At 41.6% G+C, this 15,112-nt stretch overlaps 1 protein-coding gene across 1 annotated transcript in view; it reads left to right on the forward strand.

The window, feature by feature from the left end:
• The window catches only part of PIK3C2G (phosphatidylinositol-4-phosphate 3-kinase catalytic subunit type 2 gamma), a 296,240-nt gene that overhangs the window by 122,042 nt on the left and 159,086 nt on the right, over positions 1-15,112 (forward strand). The window contains exon 18 of the mRNA XM_075897746.2: positions 8,008-8,102. Within this exon, the coding sequence (XP_075753861.2) occupies positions 8,008-8,102 (95 nt within the window). The remainder of the gene's footprint in view (positions 1-8,007; positions 8,103-15,112) is intronic.

Genomic DNA, 15,112 nt, shown 5'->3' on the forward strand with positions numbered 1-15,112 from the left:
ATGTACAAGCCATACATCCATCATATGAACAAAATGCTCACGCTACCACACCAAATGAAAGCATCCCTACACTGGTTGACAAAATCAAGCAACCTATGCATAGGCATCCCCTTTCGACCCCTGAACCCCTCTGTAGTTGTCACTACAGATGCATCCCTTACAGGCTAGGGTGCCCATACAGAAGGCCACACAGCACATGGCCTATGGTCTCCGGCAGACTGCATGCTCCACATCAATGCCCTCAAACTCAGGGCAGTTCACTGGGCATGCCAAGAACTGTTACCCAATGTCATGGGAATACATGTAAAAATATACACAGACAACACCACATACATGTTCTATAGGTAAAAGAGGAGTAAATACGGGGCCCTTGTGGTAAGTGGCTGTCTGTAGTGTGTGTTTGTGTGAGGGGGGATTATTTGCTGTGTGCTGAGCTTGTGTGTGTGTGTGTGTGTTTGTTTGTTTGTTTGTTTGAAGTAGAGTCTAAAAAGGTTTGAAATCTAGAAGCCTCTGTTAATTGGCTGAGCCTCAGTCAGGAGGAGGGGCTACCAGGGCTTGATAAGCCTGTGAGTCAGCGACCAGGGAGCTTCCGAACAGAAGAAGCTAACAGGGAGTTTGGGGAGGGAGTTTAGAGGGGGAAGTTAGAGGGCACTAGTGACTTCTGGCCTCCTTTAAACCTAACTTTTATAATAATCTATATTCCAGACATTTAATAAGCCCAGTTTATACTTAAACTTATTCATAAGAAAAATGGAGACAGAAGCCCAGCAGCAGAGTGGGGGCTATCCTGTTTATTGCATCGAGTGTAACATGTATGATTACCTGCCCCGTGGGCAGGTGGCATATGTGTGCACTCGTTGCAAGGAGCTCCTGACCCTCAGAGACCGAGTTCGGGCTTTGGAGGCCAGGGTGGCTGAACTGGAGGAGCTAAGGCAGGTAGAGAGCTATGTTGATGTGACTTTCCGGAAGACTGTAGTACTGTCCCACCTCCAGTCTGAAAGCCCCAGTGCTCTTAAAGAGGATGAAAGTCTCAAGGGCACAGAGCATTCAATGGGGACAGAGGGAAACCATCCTGTAGTTGGGACCCTCCTTCCAGAGGATGTTGCAGTATCCTCTTGCACTGAGGATACCTCTGAGGGGGAAGGAATGCCAGTTGTTAGGAAGAGGCAGGTGTTAGTAGTGGGTGATTCGATTGTTAGAAACATAGATAGTTGGGTTTGTGATGACCGGGAGAACTGTATAGTCACTTGCCTGCCTGGTGCGAAGCATGCGGCTCTCTCGAGGCATCTAGATAGACTTATGTGTAGTGCTGGAGAGGAGCCGGTGGTCGAGGTACATGTAGATACCAATGACATAGGGAAGGGTAGGAGAGATGCCCTGGAGGCCAAATTTAGGTTGCTAGGAAAGAGATTGAAATCCAGGACCTCTATGGTGGCATTCTCAGAAATGCTTCCAGTTCCACGTGCAGGGCCAGGTAGGCAGGCAGAGCTTCAGAGTCTCAATGCGTGGATGAGACAATGGTGTAGGGAAGAGGGGTTTGGATTTATTAGGAACTGGGGACACTTTTGGGAGAGGGGGAGCCTTTACAGGAAGGATGGGCTCCACCTAAACCAGGGTGGAACCAGACTTCTGGCACTAAACATTAAAAAGGCCGTAGAGCAGTTTTTAAGCTAAGAGATGGGGGAAAGCTGATGGGTGCGGAGATGCACGTAAATCGGATGGAGACTTCTCTTAGAGGAGAATCCATTGATAGAGATTCTCTAAGTTGTAGTCAGAAAGAGAGGAGGGGAGAGAACAAACCATGGGCCAGAGCAGACAAACAACCGCATATAAAGGAATCCAATGCATCAGGGAAGGGCAAACAAATAAGCAGTAGCAAATTTTTAAAGTGCTTCTACACAAATGCTAGGAGTCTGACCAATAAGATGGGTGAACTAGAGAACCTCGTATTAAAGGAGGAGATTGACATAATAGGCATCACTGAAACCTGGTGGAATGAGGAAAATCTGTGGGACACAATCCTACCGGGATATAAAATATATAGAAAGGATAGAGCAGGCTGGCTGGGTGGCGGAGTGGCACTCTATGTGAAAGATAATGTAGAATCAAATGAAATAAAAATATTAAATGAATCAACATGTTCAATAGAATCGGTATGGATAATAATTCCATGCTCCAATAATAAGAAATTAGCAGTAGAGATATATTACCGACCACCTGACCAGGACAGCAATACTGACATTGAAATGCTGAGGGAGATTACAGAGGCTACCAAAATAAAGAACTCTATAATAATGGGGGATTTTAATTATCCCCATATTGACTGGATACATGTCACCTCAGGAAGAGAAGCGGAGATAAAATTTCTCAATGGCTTAAATGAATGCTTCTTGAAGCAGCTGGTACAGGAACCAACAAGGGGAGAGGCAATTCTCAATTTAGTCCTGAATGGAGCGCAGGATCAGGTCCAGGAGATAACCATTACAGGACCGCTTGGGAATAGTGACCATAATATAATAACATTTACCATTCCTGTGGTGGGAAGAACACTTCAGCAGTCCAGCACTCTGGCATTTAATTTAAAAAAGGGGAATTACACAAAAATGAGGAGGTTAGTTAAACAGAAATTAAAAGGCACAATGACTAGAGCCAAATCCCTGCAAGATGCATGGAAACTTTTTAAAGACAACATAATAGAGGCCCAACTTAAATGTATACCCCAAATTAAAAAACATAGCAAGAGACCTAAAAAAGAGTCACCGTGGCTTAACCACCATGTAAAAGAAGCTATGAGGGACAAAAAGGCATCTTTTAAGAAGTGGAAGTCCAATCCTAGTGAGATAAATAGAAAGGAACATAAACACAATCAAATCAAGTGTAAAAATGTAATAAGAAAAGCAAAGTAAGATTTTGAGGAACAGCTAGCCAAAAACTCGCAAAGAAATAACAAAATGTTTTTTAAGTACTTTAGGAGCAGGAAGCCTGCTAAAAAACCTGTGGGTCCCCTAGACGATCGAGATATAAAAGGAGCAATCAAGGACGATAAAGCCATTGCAGATAAACTAAATGATTTCTTTGTGTCAGTCGTCATGGCTGAGGACGTTAGGGAGATTCCCAAATCTGCACCGTCTTTTTATGGGTGATGAATCTCAGGAACTGTCCCAGATTGAAGTGTCATTAAAGGAGGTTTTGGAACAAATAGAAAAACTTAACGTTAACAAATCTCCGGGACCGGATGGCATTCATCCAAAGGTTCTAAAGGAACTCAAATGGGAAATTGCTGAACTATTATCTGTGGTTTGTAACCTATTCTTTAAATCGGCTTCCGTACCTAATGACTGGAAGGTAGACAATGTGACACCAATATTTAAAAAGTGCTCTAGAGGCAATCCTGGTAATTACAGACCGGTAAGTCTAACTTCAGTACCAGACAAATTAGTTGAAACAATAGTAAAGAATAAAATTGTGAGGCATGTAGAAGAACATAATTTGTTGGACAAAAGTCAACATGGTTTCTGTAAAGGGAAATCATGTCTTACTAATCTATTAGAATTCTTTGAAGGGGTTAACAAACATGCGGACAAGGGGGATCCAGTAGATATAGTATACTTAGATTTTCAGAAAGCCTTTGACAAGGTCCCTCACCAAAGGCTCTTGTGTAAATTACATGGCCATGGGATAAGAGGGAAGAGAAGGATGGCAGGAGACAAATCGCTTGATCATTGTCTTCGGTCCACCCTCTCTGGGGCACCTGGCGCTGGCCACTGTCGGCAGACAGGCTACTGGGCTAGATGGACCTTTGGTCTGACCCAGTACATCCGTTCTTATGTTTTTATATAAACAGGCAAGGCAGTGCCTGATCACACACTCTATGCCTGGAAGCTATAGCACTTTGGAATTGGTGCCTAGCCAGAGACATTTGCATATCCGCTTGCCACCTTCCTGGGGTCCTTAATTCAACGGCAGATGCCCTCAGCAGAGCCCTGCCACAAGAGCACGCATGGGAACTCGACTATGCGCTTCTCACCGATATATTCAACCAATGGGGTTTCCCAGATATAGATTTATTTGCCACCTCAATCAACAAAAAATGCCCAAGTTATTGCTCCAGGGTGGTCAAGGGCAAAGAGTTCTCTGGTGATGCTCTTGTTATAACCTAGAATGCATTCCTACATTACTCTTTTCTCCCGTTTCCTCTCCTCAACAGAGTCCTCGTAAAGATTCTGAACGACAAAGCAAAAGTTACCCTCATTGTGCCCTGCTGGCCCCGATAGCCATGGTTTCCCCTTTTACACAGGCTAGCAATACATCAACCAATCACGCTTCCGAACAATCCCAACATTCTATATCAACCAGGGATCATGTATCCTCACCCACAGTTTCGCACACTCCATCTCAAGGCGTGGTAGCTAGATGGTTCACGGGCATAGAACTGCAGTGCTCTCAACAAGTCCATGATGTCCTCTTACAAAGCAGAGCACCTTCAACAAGAAAAACATAAATGAGCAAATGGACTCGATTTGTTCACTGGGCAACCTCTCGCAACATACAACCGCAAGATGCTCCACTTCCTGCTGTATTGGAATACCTGTTACACCTCAGACAATCACATCTCTCCCTCAGCTCAATCAGGGTTCACCTAGCAGCCACTGCAACCTTCCATGCCGCAGTCTTCACACACCCAGTAACCAAGCAATTTTTGAAAGGTATTCAGGCTCTTTACCCAGAGGTGGCACCCCCACAAGAGCCTTGGAACTTATACTTGGTATTAACAACCCTCACAAAACCATTTGAACCCATGATGACATGTTCCCTATTGCCATCTATCCTTAAAGACGGCATTTTTGGTAGCAATAACATCAGCCCACAGAGAGAGAAAGATGCCTGCCCTGATGGCAGAACCACCTTTCACAATCTTTTTTAAGGACAAGGTCACAATGTGACTGCATCCAAAATTCCTCCCCAAGATGCATTCCCCTTTCCATTTGAATCAGACAATATACTTCCAGTATTTTTTCCAAAACCCCACGCTAATGCATTTGAAGCTCAGATGCACACCCTAGATGTTAGAAGGGCTCTCTCCTGCTACATTGACAGAACAAAATCTTTCAGATCCTCTTCCCGACTTTTTGTCTCCATTGCAGATCATAATAAAGGAAAACAAATTTAATCACAGAGATTGTCACATTGGATATCAGAATGCTTTGCTGCTTGTTATTCGCTAAACGACCTACCTTCACCAATTCCGATTCGGGTAACACAAGGGCAGTCGCCACATCCATTGCTTACCTGAGGAAAATCCCACTGCATGATTATATGTGCAGCAGCCACGTGGTCCTCAGAAAACACCTTTGCAAAACATTATGCACTTACCTCAGGACCCCTCCAGAATACCAAACTAGCAAAAGCTGTACTACAAGTGGCATACTAATCTGATCCGAAGTCCCTGTCTCCATAAGAAAATATTACTTGTAGTCACCTGATGTGGAGCACCCCCAGGGACGCCTCTTGATGAAAAAAAGGAGGTTACTCACCTTCCTGTAACTGATGTTCTTCAAGATGAGCGTCCCTGGGGGTGCTCCACTACCCTCATTTCCTCCCCTCTACTTCGGAATGCCCTTATGATAACATCTTAATATATTATTTGCCGGATAGAGAAGGAACTGAAGGGAGGGGGGCCATGCATGCACGATAGTACTGAGAGAGGCTCGCGCGTGCCATGCGCCGCGCATGCGCAGCCCCCAATACATTGCTGAGAAAAATCCATCCTTTCCCTCTCCCACTTCCTGAGAGGCTGTTGCCTGTCACTGAAATTGTGCAGGAGCCCCCCTCGGGAAGCGGTCGCCCCTCTCTAGGGCTCTGCCATAGCCCCTGCTAGCTGGCAGCTCCAATCCTGTATCCTAAAAGGACTGAAGCAGAAAGTGTTATGGAGGTCTATGAAAATCACAGATTTCATCGTCTCTGTGACATAAACATAGCCTTATTCAAAGTCATTCTGTGATTAACCAGTAAAAACAGGTCTCACTCTTCTTCTGTCGTTTCCAAATATTGAGCCTCTTAGCTTGTGGCTGAAATATTTATTATTAGACCCTTGCACTTTGTTCCATTGAATTTCCTCTCCTCTCTCTTACTCCAATGCAAGATCATGCATATCTTCCTGTGTAATGTTCCAATACTCCTATGTATTGGTGGTGCCTCCCAACTTCGTATCATCACCAAGTATCATTAGCACACCACCTACTTTTTGTTCTGGGATCATAAATAAGATTAATCCCAGGACCAATCTTTCAGGAATTTCACTAGAAACAGTTCTCTAGTCTATTAGTTCACCTTTCAGCACAACCCACTGCCTTCTCTCCTTTATCCAGTTCCTTACCCACTTGAAACAATTCCTGTACTAATCCCCGTCTTCTCTCATTTAACTAATACTTTCCTATGTGGTATCATGTTAAATGCTTTACTGAGATCCAAGTATTTTAAATCCACTGCACTTCTCTTATCTGAAGAGTCTGTTTTTTTGAAAGAAGGGAATCAGGTTCATCTGGAAGGATGTATTTAATTGCCTAAACCATGTCCGCCCTCCCCCCCTTTTTCTTAAATATAGGCATGATGTTAGCTTTTCTTCAGTTATACACTACCACCAATAGATATATTTATTAAAAATCCTTGGTACAAAATGAGCAATTCCATGTGCCAGTTGTTTCGGTATTCTGGGATGAAAGTTACCTCATGGTGAGCATGTTTACTCTCTTTAAATTTTTCTTCTATTACAGATACAGTCATTTTCATTTGTATACACAGAGGCTACATCTGCACTGCAGAGCTATTGTAGGATACCAGAGGTATCTTGAAATAGCTATCCCATGTCTTATCAGCACAACCATTGTTTTGAAATATAGCGGGCTCGCTATTCTGACATCCCTGTAAACCCTGTTCCACAAGGACTAAGGAACATTTCGGAATAGCAGATTATTTTGAAATTAAAATTACAAAATAAGGTATTTCAAAATTTACTCGAAATAAGCTACACATACATGCCCATGTTCTCCATTATCACCCTTATTGAAATATGCACTGAAATTTCCATTTAGTTTTTGTTAAATTTCCTTCCCATCCACATTGCACGGTGACCCAGCCTCATCCCTTCCTTTTTTCTCTTTTATTCATATAATTACCAAAACAAAAAAAACCCTTCACCTTTATTTCAATTTCCTTGACAAGATCTAATTCACCTTGACTTTCAATAATTTTCACTTTATTCCTTAATCTTCAGACCTCATTGGGTTTTTTTCTCTGCTCTATCCTTTTTTTCTGTTCCCATAGTAGTCTTTGTGTTCTACATCTAAACTAGTTTGTGTCATTTAGCCCAACGGTGAAAAAGGACTTGGGTGCTGTGTAAATAATGATGAGTCCCAAATTACCCTATTTTACAACTGTAACAACAGAAGGGAAGCATGGTCCAGTGAATATGGCACCGGATTGCATTTCAGAGACCTAGATACTATTCTCAGCTGTATCACTAACTTGCTGTGTAGTGTTGGCAAGTCTTTTCAATTGCACCTTTTATCTGTCTTGTCTGTTTAGACTTTATATTCTTTCAGACAGGGAATTTCTCTTACAATATAGTCAAACATTGCCTAGTACAATAGGGCTCTAATCTCAGTTTGGGCCAGTAGGTGCAATAATATTGCCAATATTTTTTAAAAAACACTTGTTTTTAATCACAGGGAATCATTAGGACTTTGAATTTAATTTTCAGTGTAATGATGTGTACGTATCACTGGATCAGAGTGAACTTAGTCTCTGTACCTCTATTGTCCTCACAAAAAATATTGACACTAAAGACCTGAGTTGCCTTTGCCCACTGCATTTTGGGTGATATACAGCATCTGTTGGGTTAGCACATTTAATGCATAAATAAATAAAACCTTTGTTGGAACTATTTTGCTTTAAAGGGAATGCGACAGAAAAAATGTGTAAGTGAATGCTGTTCCTATATTTGTTAAGGTGCTCAAGTTTGAATGGAGTCTTGAAAGCCCTCTTGTGAAACTTCTGCTATGTCGTTCTCTACAGAGCATCCAAGTTATTCATCAACTGTACTGGTAAGATCATCTAATACACCAATTTGTCCATTCCATTGATTGTTACAGGGAGCATTATCCGCTATGTGCACAGCACACACTCACTATGTTCAAGATCCAGTCAGTTGGGAAAATAAGTTGATTGTTTTGATGCTCATTTCAGCACTGGGTATGAATGAACTAACTTAAATAAAGGCACCATCTACCTGAACCTGTATCCAGACCCTGAATATGGATTTTATTTTAAAATCTTTCGTTCATTTTCCACAATCCTGAACTTTCTAGTTTCAGCCAGAAATGGCAGGATTGAACTATTTCCAGAAAAAAATTTCCAAGCACATTGAGAGCAAGACCTAACTCATAAGGGAACCCATTCTCGAGAGTTTTCCAATCTGACCTCAAAAATTCAAATTTTTGGATTTGTATCAAAGCCAAATCTTGTAACACTTTCCCATTACTAATCACCATACATTACTGCAGGCTAAGTCCTAAAAGTTCACACTCTGTAGCATAATCTTTCTGCTTCATATAATCTCCTATAGGTTGTACCTCCCTTAACCGGAACTCTCTGGCCTGGTAACATCCATGGTCCAGCAGTTCCCAGGTATAGGGAAGTCGGGCCATGGGACAGGAGTGCAGTGGGGAAGAAAGGGGTGGTGGCTCGGCTGGGAGACCCATGTGGGTGGTGGCTCAGCTGGGAGACCCATGGGGAGGGCAGTGGCTTAGCAGGGAGGAGTGGGCAGCACAGCAGAAAGTTCTGCCCCCTGTGACCAGGAGGTAGCAGGGGTCAGCAGTGGCCATAGAGCTTAGGCCCTGGCCACAGCCAGGGAGTGCCAGCGCAAGCGACAAAGATCAGGGTCAAGCCATGGTTGTGGAGCTCCGGCCCTGGAGCTTAGGGTCTGGCAGCAGCAGCTAGGGAGCTCCAACCTGGGGAGACACAGCCGGGTAGGCAGCAGCAGTGCCAGGCTGGAGCCCAAGCAGGGGACAGGAGTTCAGAATGGGCCATATTGGGAAGGACCACCCCTGGTCTGGTAAATCCCCTTGTTCGAGACAGGTCAGGTCCTGATAGTGGCAGATGAGGATGGTCCAGCCTGTACCTTTCTCTTGTACATTGACTAGATTTTCAAAGTGAAAACATTGGGAGACAGGATTTTTGCATTATGGGTAGGACTCTAGCCTCATAACCTGCCAAACTACCTAAACCAGTAGGCTCAGAAACATACCTCTCACATGTCCACAGTGCCAGCTAGAGCCAGCCTTTGCTTAATATCCTGCTCCATCCCTTTTCCAATTCACCTGCTTGTTCTTCCTTCAGGCTCAGAGGGTGTGTCTAAACTACACTCCTCTGTCGGCAGAGGGATGTAAATTAGACACGTCGAAAGTGCACATGGAGCAGGGATTTAAATATCCCATGCTTCATTTGCATAATGGCGGCAGCCACTTTTTTTCCAAAATGGGGCTTTTTGAAACCCCCCCGGCAGTTTAGAGGGGGCATTTTCAACAGTGAGGAGTACAGGATCTTTAGAAACGGGGCATTTCTGTCAAAAATGCCCTGTCTAAACTGCCGTTTTTTTCTGAAAAGCCCCGTTTTGGAAAAAAGCGGCGGCTGCCATTATGCAAATGAAGCACGGGATATTTAAATCCCCACTTCATTTGCATTTTTGATACGTTTAATTTACATCCCTTTATCAAAAAAGGGGTGTAGTTTATTTATACCCAGAGATAGGTCATCTCTCTATGGCACATCAGGTAGTGGCCCATAGAACACAATTTGAGGACCTCTGCCGTAGCTACTTAACAGTATCTAGTGCATAGTTTACAGTTGGTGCATTATGGGCATGGCTTATCTTTACCAGTCCTTAATACCAACTAGCTCTGTTTGATGAAATTCCCTGCGAGCCAGTACATGAATCCGTGTGTTATATATATTGTAATTGAGAAGGAAAACAAATCTGTATCAAGCATAAATTAGGTAGGGGATTTTTTGACTAATCTCCTGCTAAGCTGATATATAACCATACAACACTATGGGGTCATAGTGGACCACAAGTTGAATATGACTCAACAGTGTGATGCTGCTGCAAAGAAAGCAAATATGATTCTAGGTTGTATCAACAGGTGTGTTGTAAGCAAAACTCGTGAAGTCATTCTGCCGCTCTACTCTGCACTAGTTAGGCTCAGCTGGAGTACTGTGTCCAGTTCTGGGCGCCACATTTCAAGAAAGATGTGGAGAAATTGGAAAGGGTACAGAGAAGAGCGACAAGAATGATTAAAGGTCTAGAGAACATGACCTATGAAGCCAGGCTTCATGAACTGGGCTTGTTTAGTTTGGAAAAAAGAAGATTAAGGGGGGGACATGATAGCGGTTTTCAAATATCTAAAAGGGTGTCACAAGGAGGAAGGAGAAAATTTGTTCCTCTTGGTTTCTGAGGACAGGACAAGGAGTAATGGGCTTAAAGTGCAGCAGGGGAGGTTTAGATTGGACATTAGGAAAAAATTCCTAACTGTCAGGGTGGTCAAATATTGGAATAAATTGCCAAGGGAGGTGGTGGAATCTCCCTCTCTGGAGATATTTAAGAACAGGTTTGATAGACATCTGTCAGGGATGGTGTAGACGGAGCTTGGTCCTGCCTTGAGGGCGGGGGGCTGGACTCGATGACCTCTCGAGGTCCCTTCCAGTCCTATGATTCTATGAACACACTCACTTCTGTAGTAGTGGGAGGGCTTCTATCCTCTGTTGGTGGGCAGTCATTAGAAGGTGATATGTTTACAGGTCTGACACACCATCCAGCAGTGGTCAAATATATATGAACAGACAACCAAGCACAGTGTCTGGGATCTTTGTCACTGGGGCATGGTTAGGTCTTTGCTCTGAAGGAGGTTCACATATACAGGCCAATCTGATACATTATGTGGCTGCGGGGGGGAGAGGGGGAGAATTGTTTTATTTAGTGGTGTACAGTACAAAAACAAATAACCACTTACTAGGTTACAAGCTCCAAATAATCATATCTTGATATCCTCTAATCTAGAGTTAGGTCTGTTGGAATATGTACTGTTTGACATTAAAAAACTTAAACAATGAATAGTCTAGCAGCACCTTAAAGACTAACAAAACGGGAAGATGGTATAATGAGCTTTCATGGTCACAACCCACTTCTTCAGATGACTGAAGCTCATGTGATACCATTTACATATTTTGTTAGTCTTTAAGGTGCTGCTAGACTATTGGTTGTTTAAGTTTTTCTAGTTACAGACTAACTTGACTACCCCTCTGAAGCTGTTTGAAATTAAACTTTTGAATTAATCAGTGTGCATATAAAAAGAACCAGGGTGTCCATCCATTCTTCTTATTGATTATGAAGATATAATACATCACAATGTGACTGCAGCTGTCTCTTGCCGGCTGGATATTCCATGTGAAAGTCATTGTACATGTATCTCGTGATTATTCTACATGCTAGTTCTCAGTTCACTGGTTTCTAATTAAAGGGATGGTCTTTCTATTAGTTGTGCAAATCCTGGGATCTGAAAGTCAAGCTGTGTTCTTTTTGTCAGCACAGTAATTCTATAGAATTATACACCTCAAAGCAAAGACTATACAGCTGAAATGTAATAATTCTATTGATAAGGTGCAAAACAGAGCATCTAGATCATTTTTACTGTATGAGCTCAGCAAGTACTAATAGGCATAAAAGATAGTGAACAAGCAATTATGGAGAATATACACGTGGAGAGAAGATCTGTCAAATAAGGACATGCCTTTTTTATGCAGTCACCTTTCTGATCATGCATGCCTTTTAACTGAGACTTTTGCCATTGCATCCTTTAACATAGCTACACTGAAGGAAGTTCACTTTAATTATATAAAATGAGTCCATAAATTGGCCCAATAAATCAACAGCAGCTGTAAAAGTCTGGATGGTTACACCAACCAGGCTCCCAAACACACTGAGGTAGATCATCAGCTGATGTAAATTGTCACAGCTTCTCTGAAGTCAGCTGAACTACAATATTTTATATTAGCTGATGCAATTTTCCAGTATACCTTTGCTACTGAATTTTCACTTGGTAATATAGATCTACAAAGTGCTTTTTCTGTCCCTGCTTTCCTACAAACTCTTTGTACGTAACCAAATCATCTTCAGATGTTACATAATCTGCAGGATATAATCTTCCTTGTGTGCAGCAGCTAATCAATCTGTGGTAATGGTATAGTGCAGATGCCTGTCTGGAAGAATAGAATTCTGTGTAGTCAGATTTAAAAAGGGGGAAAAAACACAGAAAATTAAAGATTTTTGAATTATCGTGTTTCTTCCTTCATTCCAACTAGTAGTAGCAGCCTGTTCATGTCATCAAACAATGATTGCTTCTCAAGGACTTTTTCCCTGCTGCTGCTGGTTGGTAATTAGAGAGCTCATCAACCACTGAGAATAAAGCTTTAAATGTTTTGATTACCCAGTCATGTGCTGGTTGCAGATGTGAGGTGAAATTTACCAAGAGCCTTCATAAGTTTCATATTTGAAAGATTCAGATGAGTCTATGATTATTTCTTGTAAGTAATAAGTCATGAGTTGCCATTTTTCCAGTATTAACAGCTGTGTCCAAAGATGACACATGCTACCTTAAAAATATCCTCTGAGCTAAAACATGGCATGCAACTTCCTAATCGAGGAGGAAGGATTCTTAATCAGTTATACAAGTAACCAAAAAAGTTAAATGTTAATGAGCATTTGATATTTCTAAGCTTTTCTCTTTCTCAGGTTAGTAGCTCCAACCACAATGTGAATGTCCAAGCATGTGACCTATTTTCTATTTCTGTCCGCATGAACTCCTGAGTCCTGCTGCCAATGGTTTGTCAGCCAGGGATGATGATGTGTAGAGAAGAAGGATCCGCTTGTGGCTAATGATTTAGACTCTTGGCCACCAGACATCTTTGCCAGCTCTGCCACAGAGTTCATATGTGACCCGGGACAAATGATTTAATTTCCCTATTGCCCAGTTTTTCCATCTACAAAACCGGTATAATAACCCTTATTATCCTTCTTGTCTACTTCAACTGTACACTCTTCAGGCAAGGACTCTTTCTCAGTATTTGTATCTATGATGTCCTCCACCATGGGATTTAATCATGTTTGGGACTTCTGGACGGTCCTGTAGTACAAACTACAATAATTAATAATAATGGCACCATGTATAGCATTAATTTCAGTTCATGCTGCTCAGACCTGCCTTCAACTCCGTAGTCCTTAGTTGTAGAGGGGAGCATGCTGCATATAGCCCAAGCTCTTTGCCTATGCTCTTTCCCTGCCTTGACACGCTCTTCCAGACCCATGGAGACTCCACCTAAGAGTATTAACCTCTAGGTTTTATAGCGGGGGGCGGGTGTCTTGCAGTTATTGATCCTTTCCAAAATGGATTCCTAATTTTGGACTCCTAAGTACATATTTAGCTGCCTAAACAAATGGTCTGATTTTCAAAGGTGTTTAGTACCTACAAGCTCATGTTGATTTTAATGAGAATAGCAATTTTGAAGATTAGGCTTCTAAATTAGCCATCTAACTATGGATACAGGATTTAGGAACCCATATTTAAAAACTGTACTCCTTGCTTCACCAACAGCTACCCTTTCTGTATAAACAATACCAATTCCACCTGCTTTTCTTCCTTTCTGGATACATTAACGGGAAACATTCATTCTGCTTCATACAAAGAAAATGTTCTGCTTCTGTTTTACACTAGTAAAATACTACTGTATGATATTACTATTAAAATATTTTTCTTCTTAAATGAAAAACCTGAGTAGTTTTCCAGGTAATAACTTTTGTGCAGAAAATTTTAGAGTAATGTTATGCTTTGTATTAATAATGACTTTTTTCTCCTTTGCAAATGAATTCCATTTATCTCTGCATTTTAAAGAAAATAGATAATATTGTATTTTCTTAATGTTTAATTTTGGTTCATTTGAGCTGTTTGCCAAATTAGCAATCAAAGCAATGTCTTACAGTATGTCTACATAGCAACATTATTTCAAAATAACAAGCATTATTTTGAAATAACTTAGTCCGTGTCTACACAGCAAGCAGTTATTTAGAAATAATGTTGAAATACTGTCAAGCTGGAGGACTGTTTACTCCAACGCCTATAACCCTCATTGTACGAGGAGTAAGGGAAGTTGGAGGAAGAGTGCTCTATTTCGAAATAAGTGCAGTGTAGATGCTCTCAATTTCAGAATAAGCTATTTCGAAATAAGCTACGCAATTTACGTAGCTCAATTTGCATAGCTCAGTTTTGAGTTAAGCCCTGCTGTGTAGACACACCCTTAGAATCAAGTATTGGCAAAATTTATGGGCAAGATATCTATCTTTTTTATCACGATAAATGTCATTCTATTTTTAAATATTCCAATATAATTCACAATATGCTCTTCCAGAATATTTTATAGAGAGAGATTTTAAGAAAATCTAGAGATCCTGTGATGCTCTTTCAAGACTCAAGTAGAGAAGTCAAGTGAACAAACCTTCCGTGCTTCGTAAACTCTCTTCCAAGTCCAAAAATTGTTCCTCCAACTAGGTCACTGTTAATGCTCCTAACATCTTTTAATAGCAAACTAAAGAAAACATTGCTCAGTCATGTGGCTTTTTAACAACAGTTGAGCTACTAAAAATAAAACTGATATCATTTCCCTGCACACACCCCTAAGTAAGAAGATGTGGCTGGCCTGTAATAATGTGTCCACTCATCATCTGCTAATATTAATGTTGGCTAATAAATGATCCGACTTTTTTCCATAAAAGTGAATTATAGTATATCTGGCCATTTAAAAAAGAGTTCTGGAATAATAATTGGTGAAGAGTGACAAATGTGCAAACACTTCGCTGACTTGTTCGTTTGAAGGTTATTGGGCCAAGTGTTCAGCTGGTGTAAATCACTATAGCTCAGTCTAATGTGCCATGCCATCTTACTCTGGGTGTGGCTCTTTAACTCCACCAGTTGAAGTGAGGGGGTAATTTACTCTACCGCCAACACTT

This window comes from Pelodiscus sinensis, chromosome 1 (assembly GCF_052426305.1).
Source record: "Pelodiscus sinensis isolate ZL-2025 chromosome 1, ASM5242630v1, whole genome shotgun sequence".
Classification (NCBI taxonomy): Eukaryota; Metazoa; Chordata; order Testudines; family Trionychidae; genus Pelodiscus; species Pelodiscus sinensis.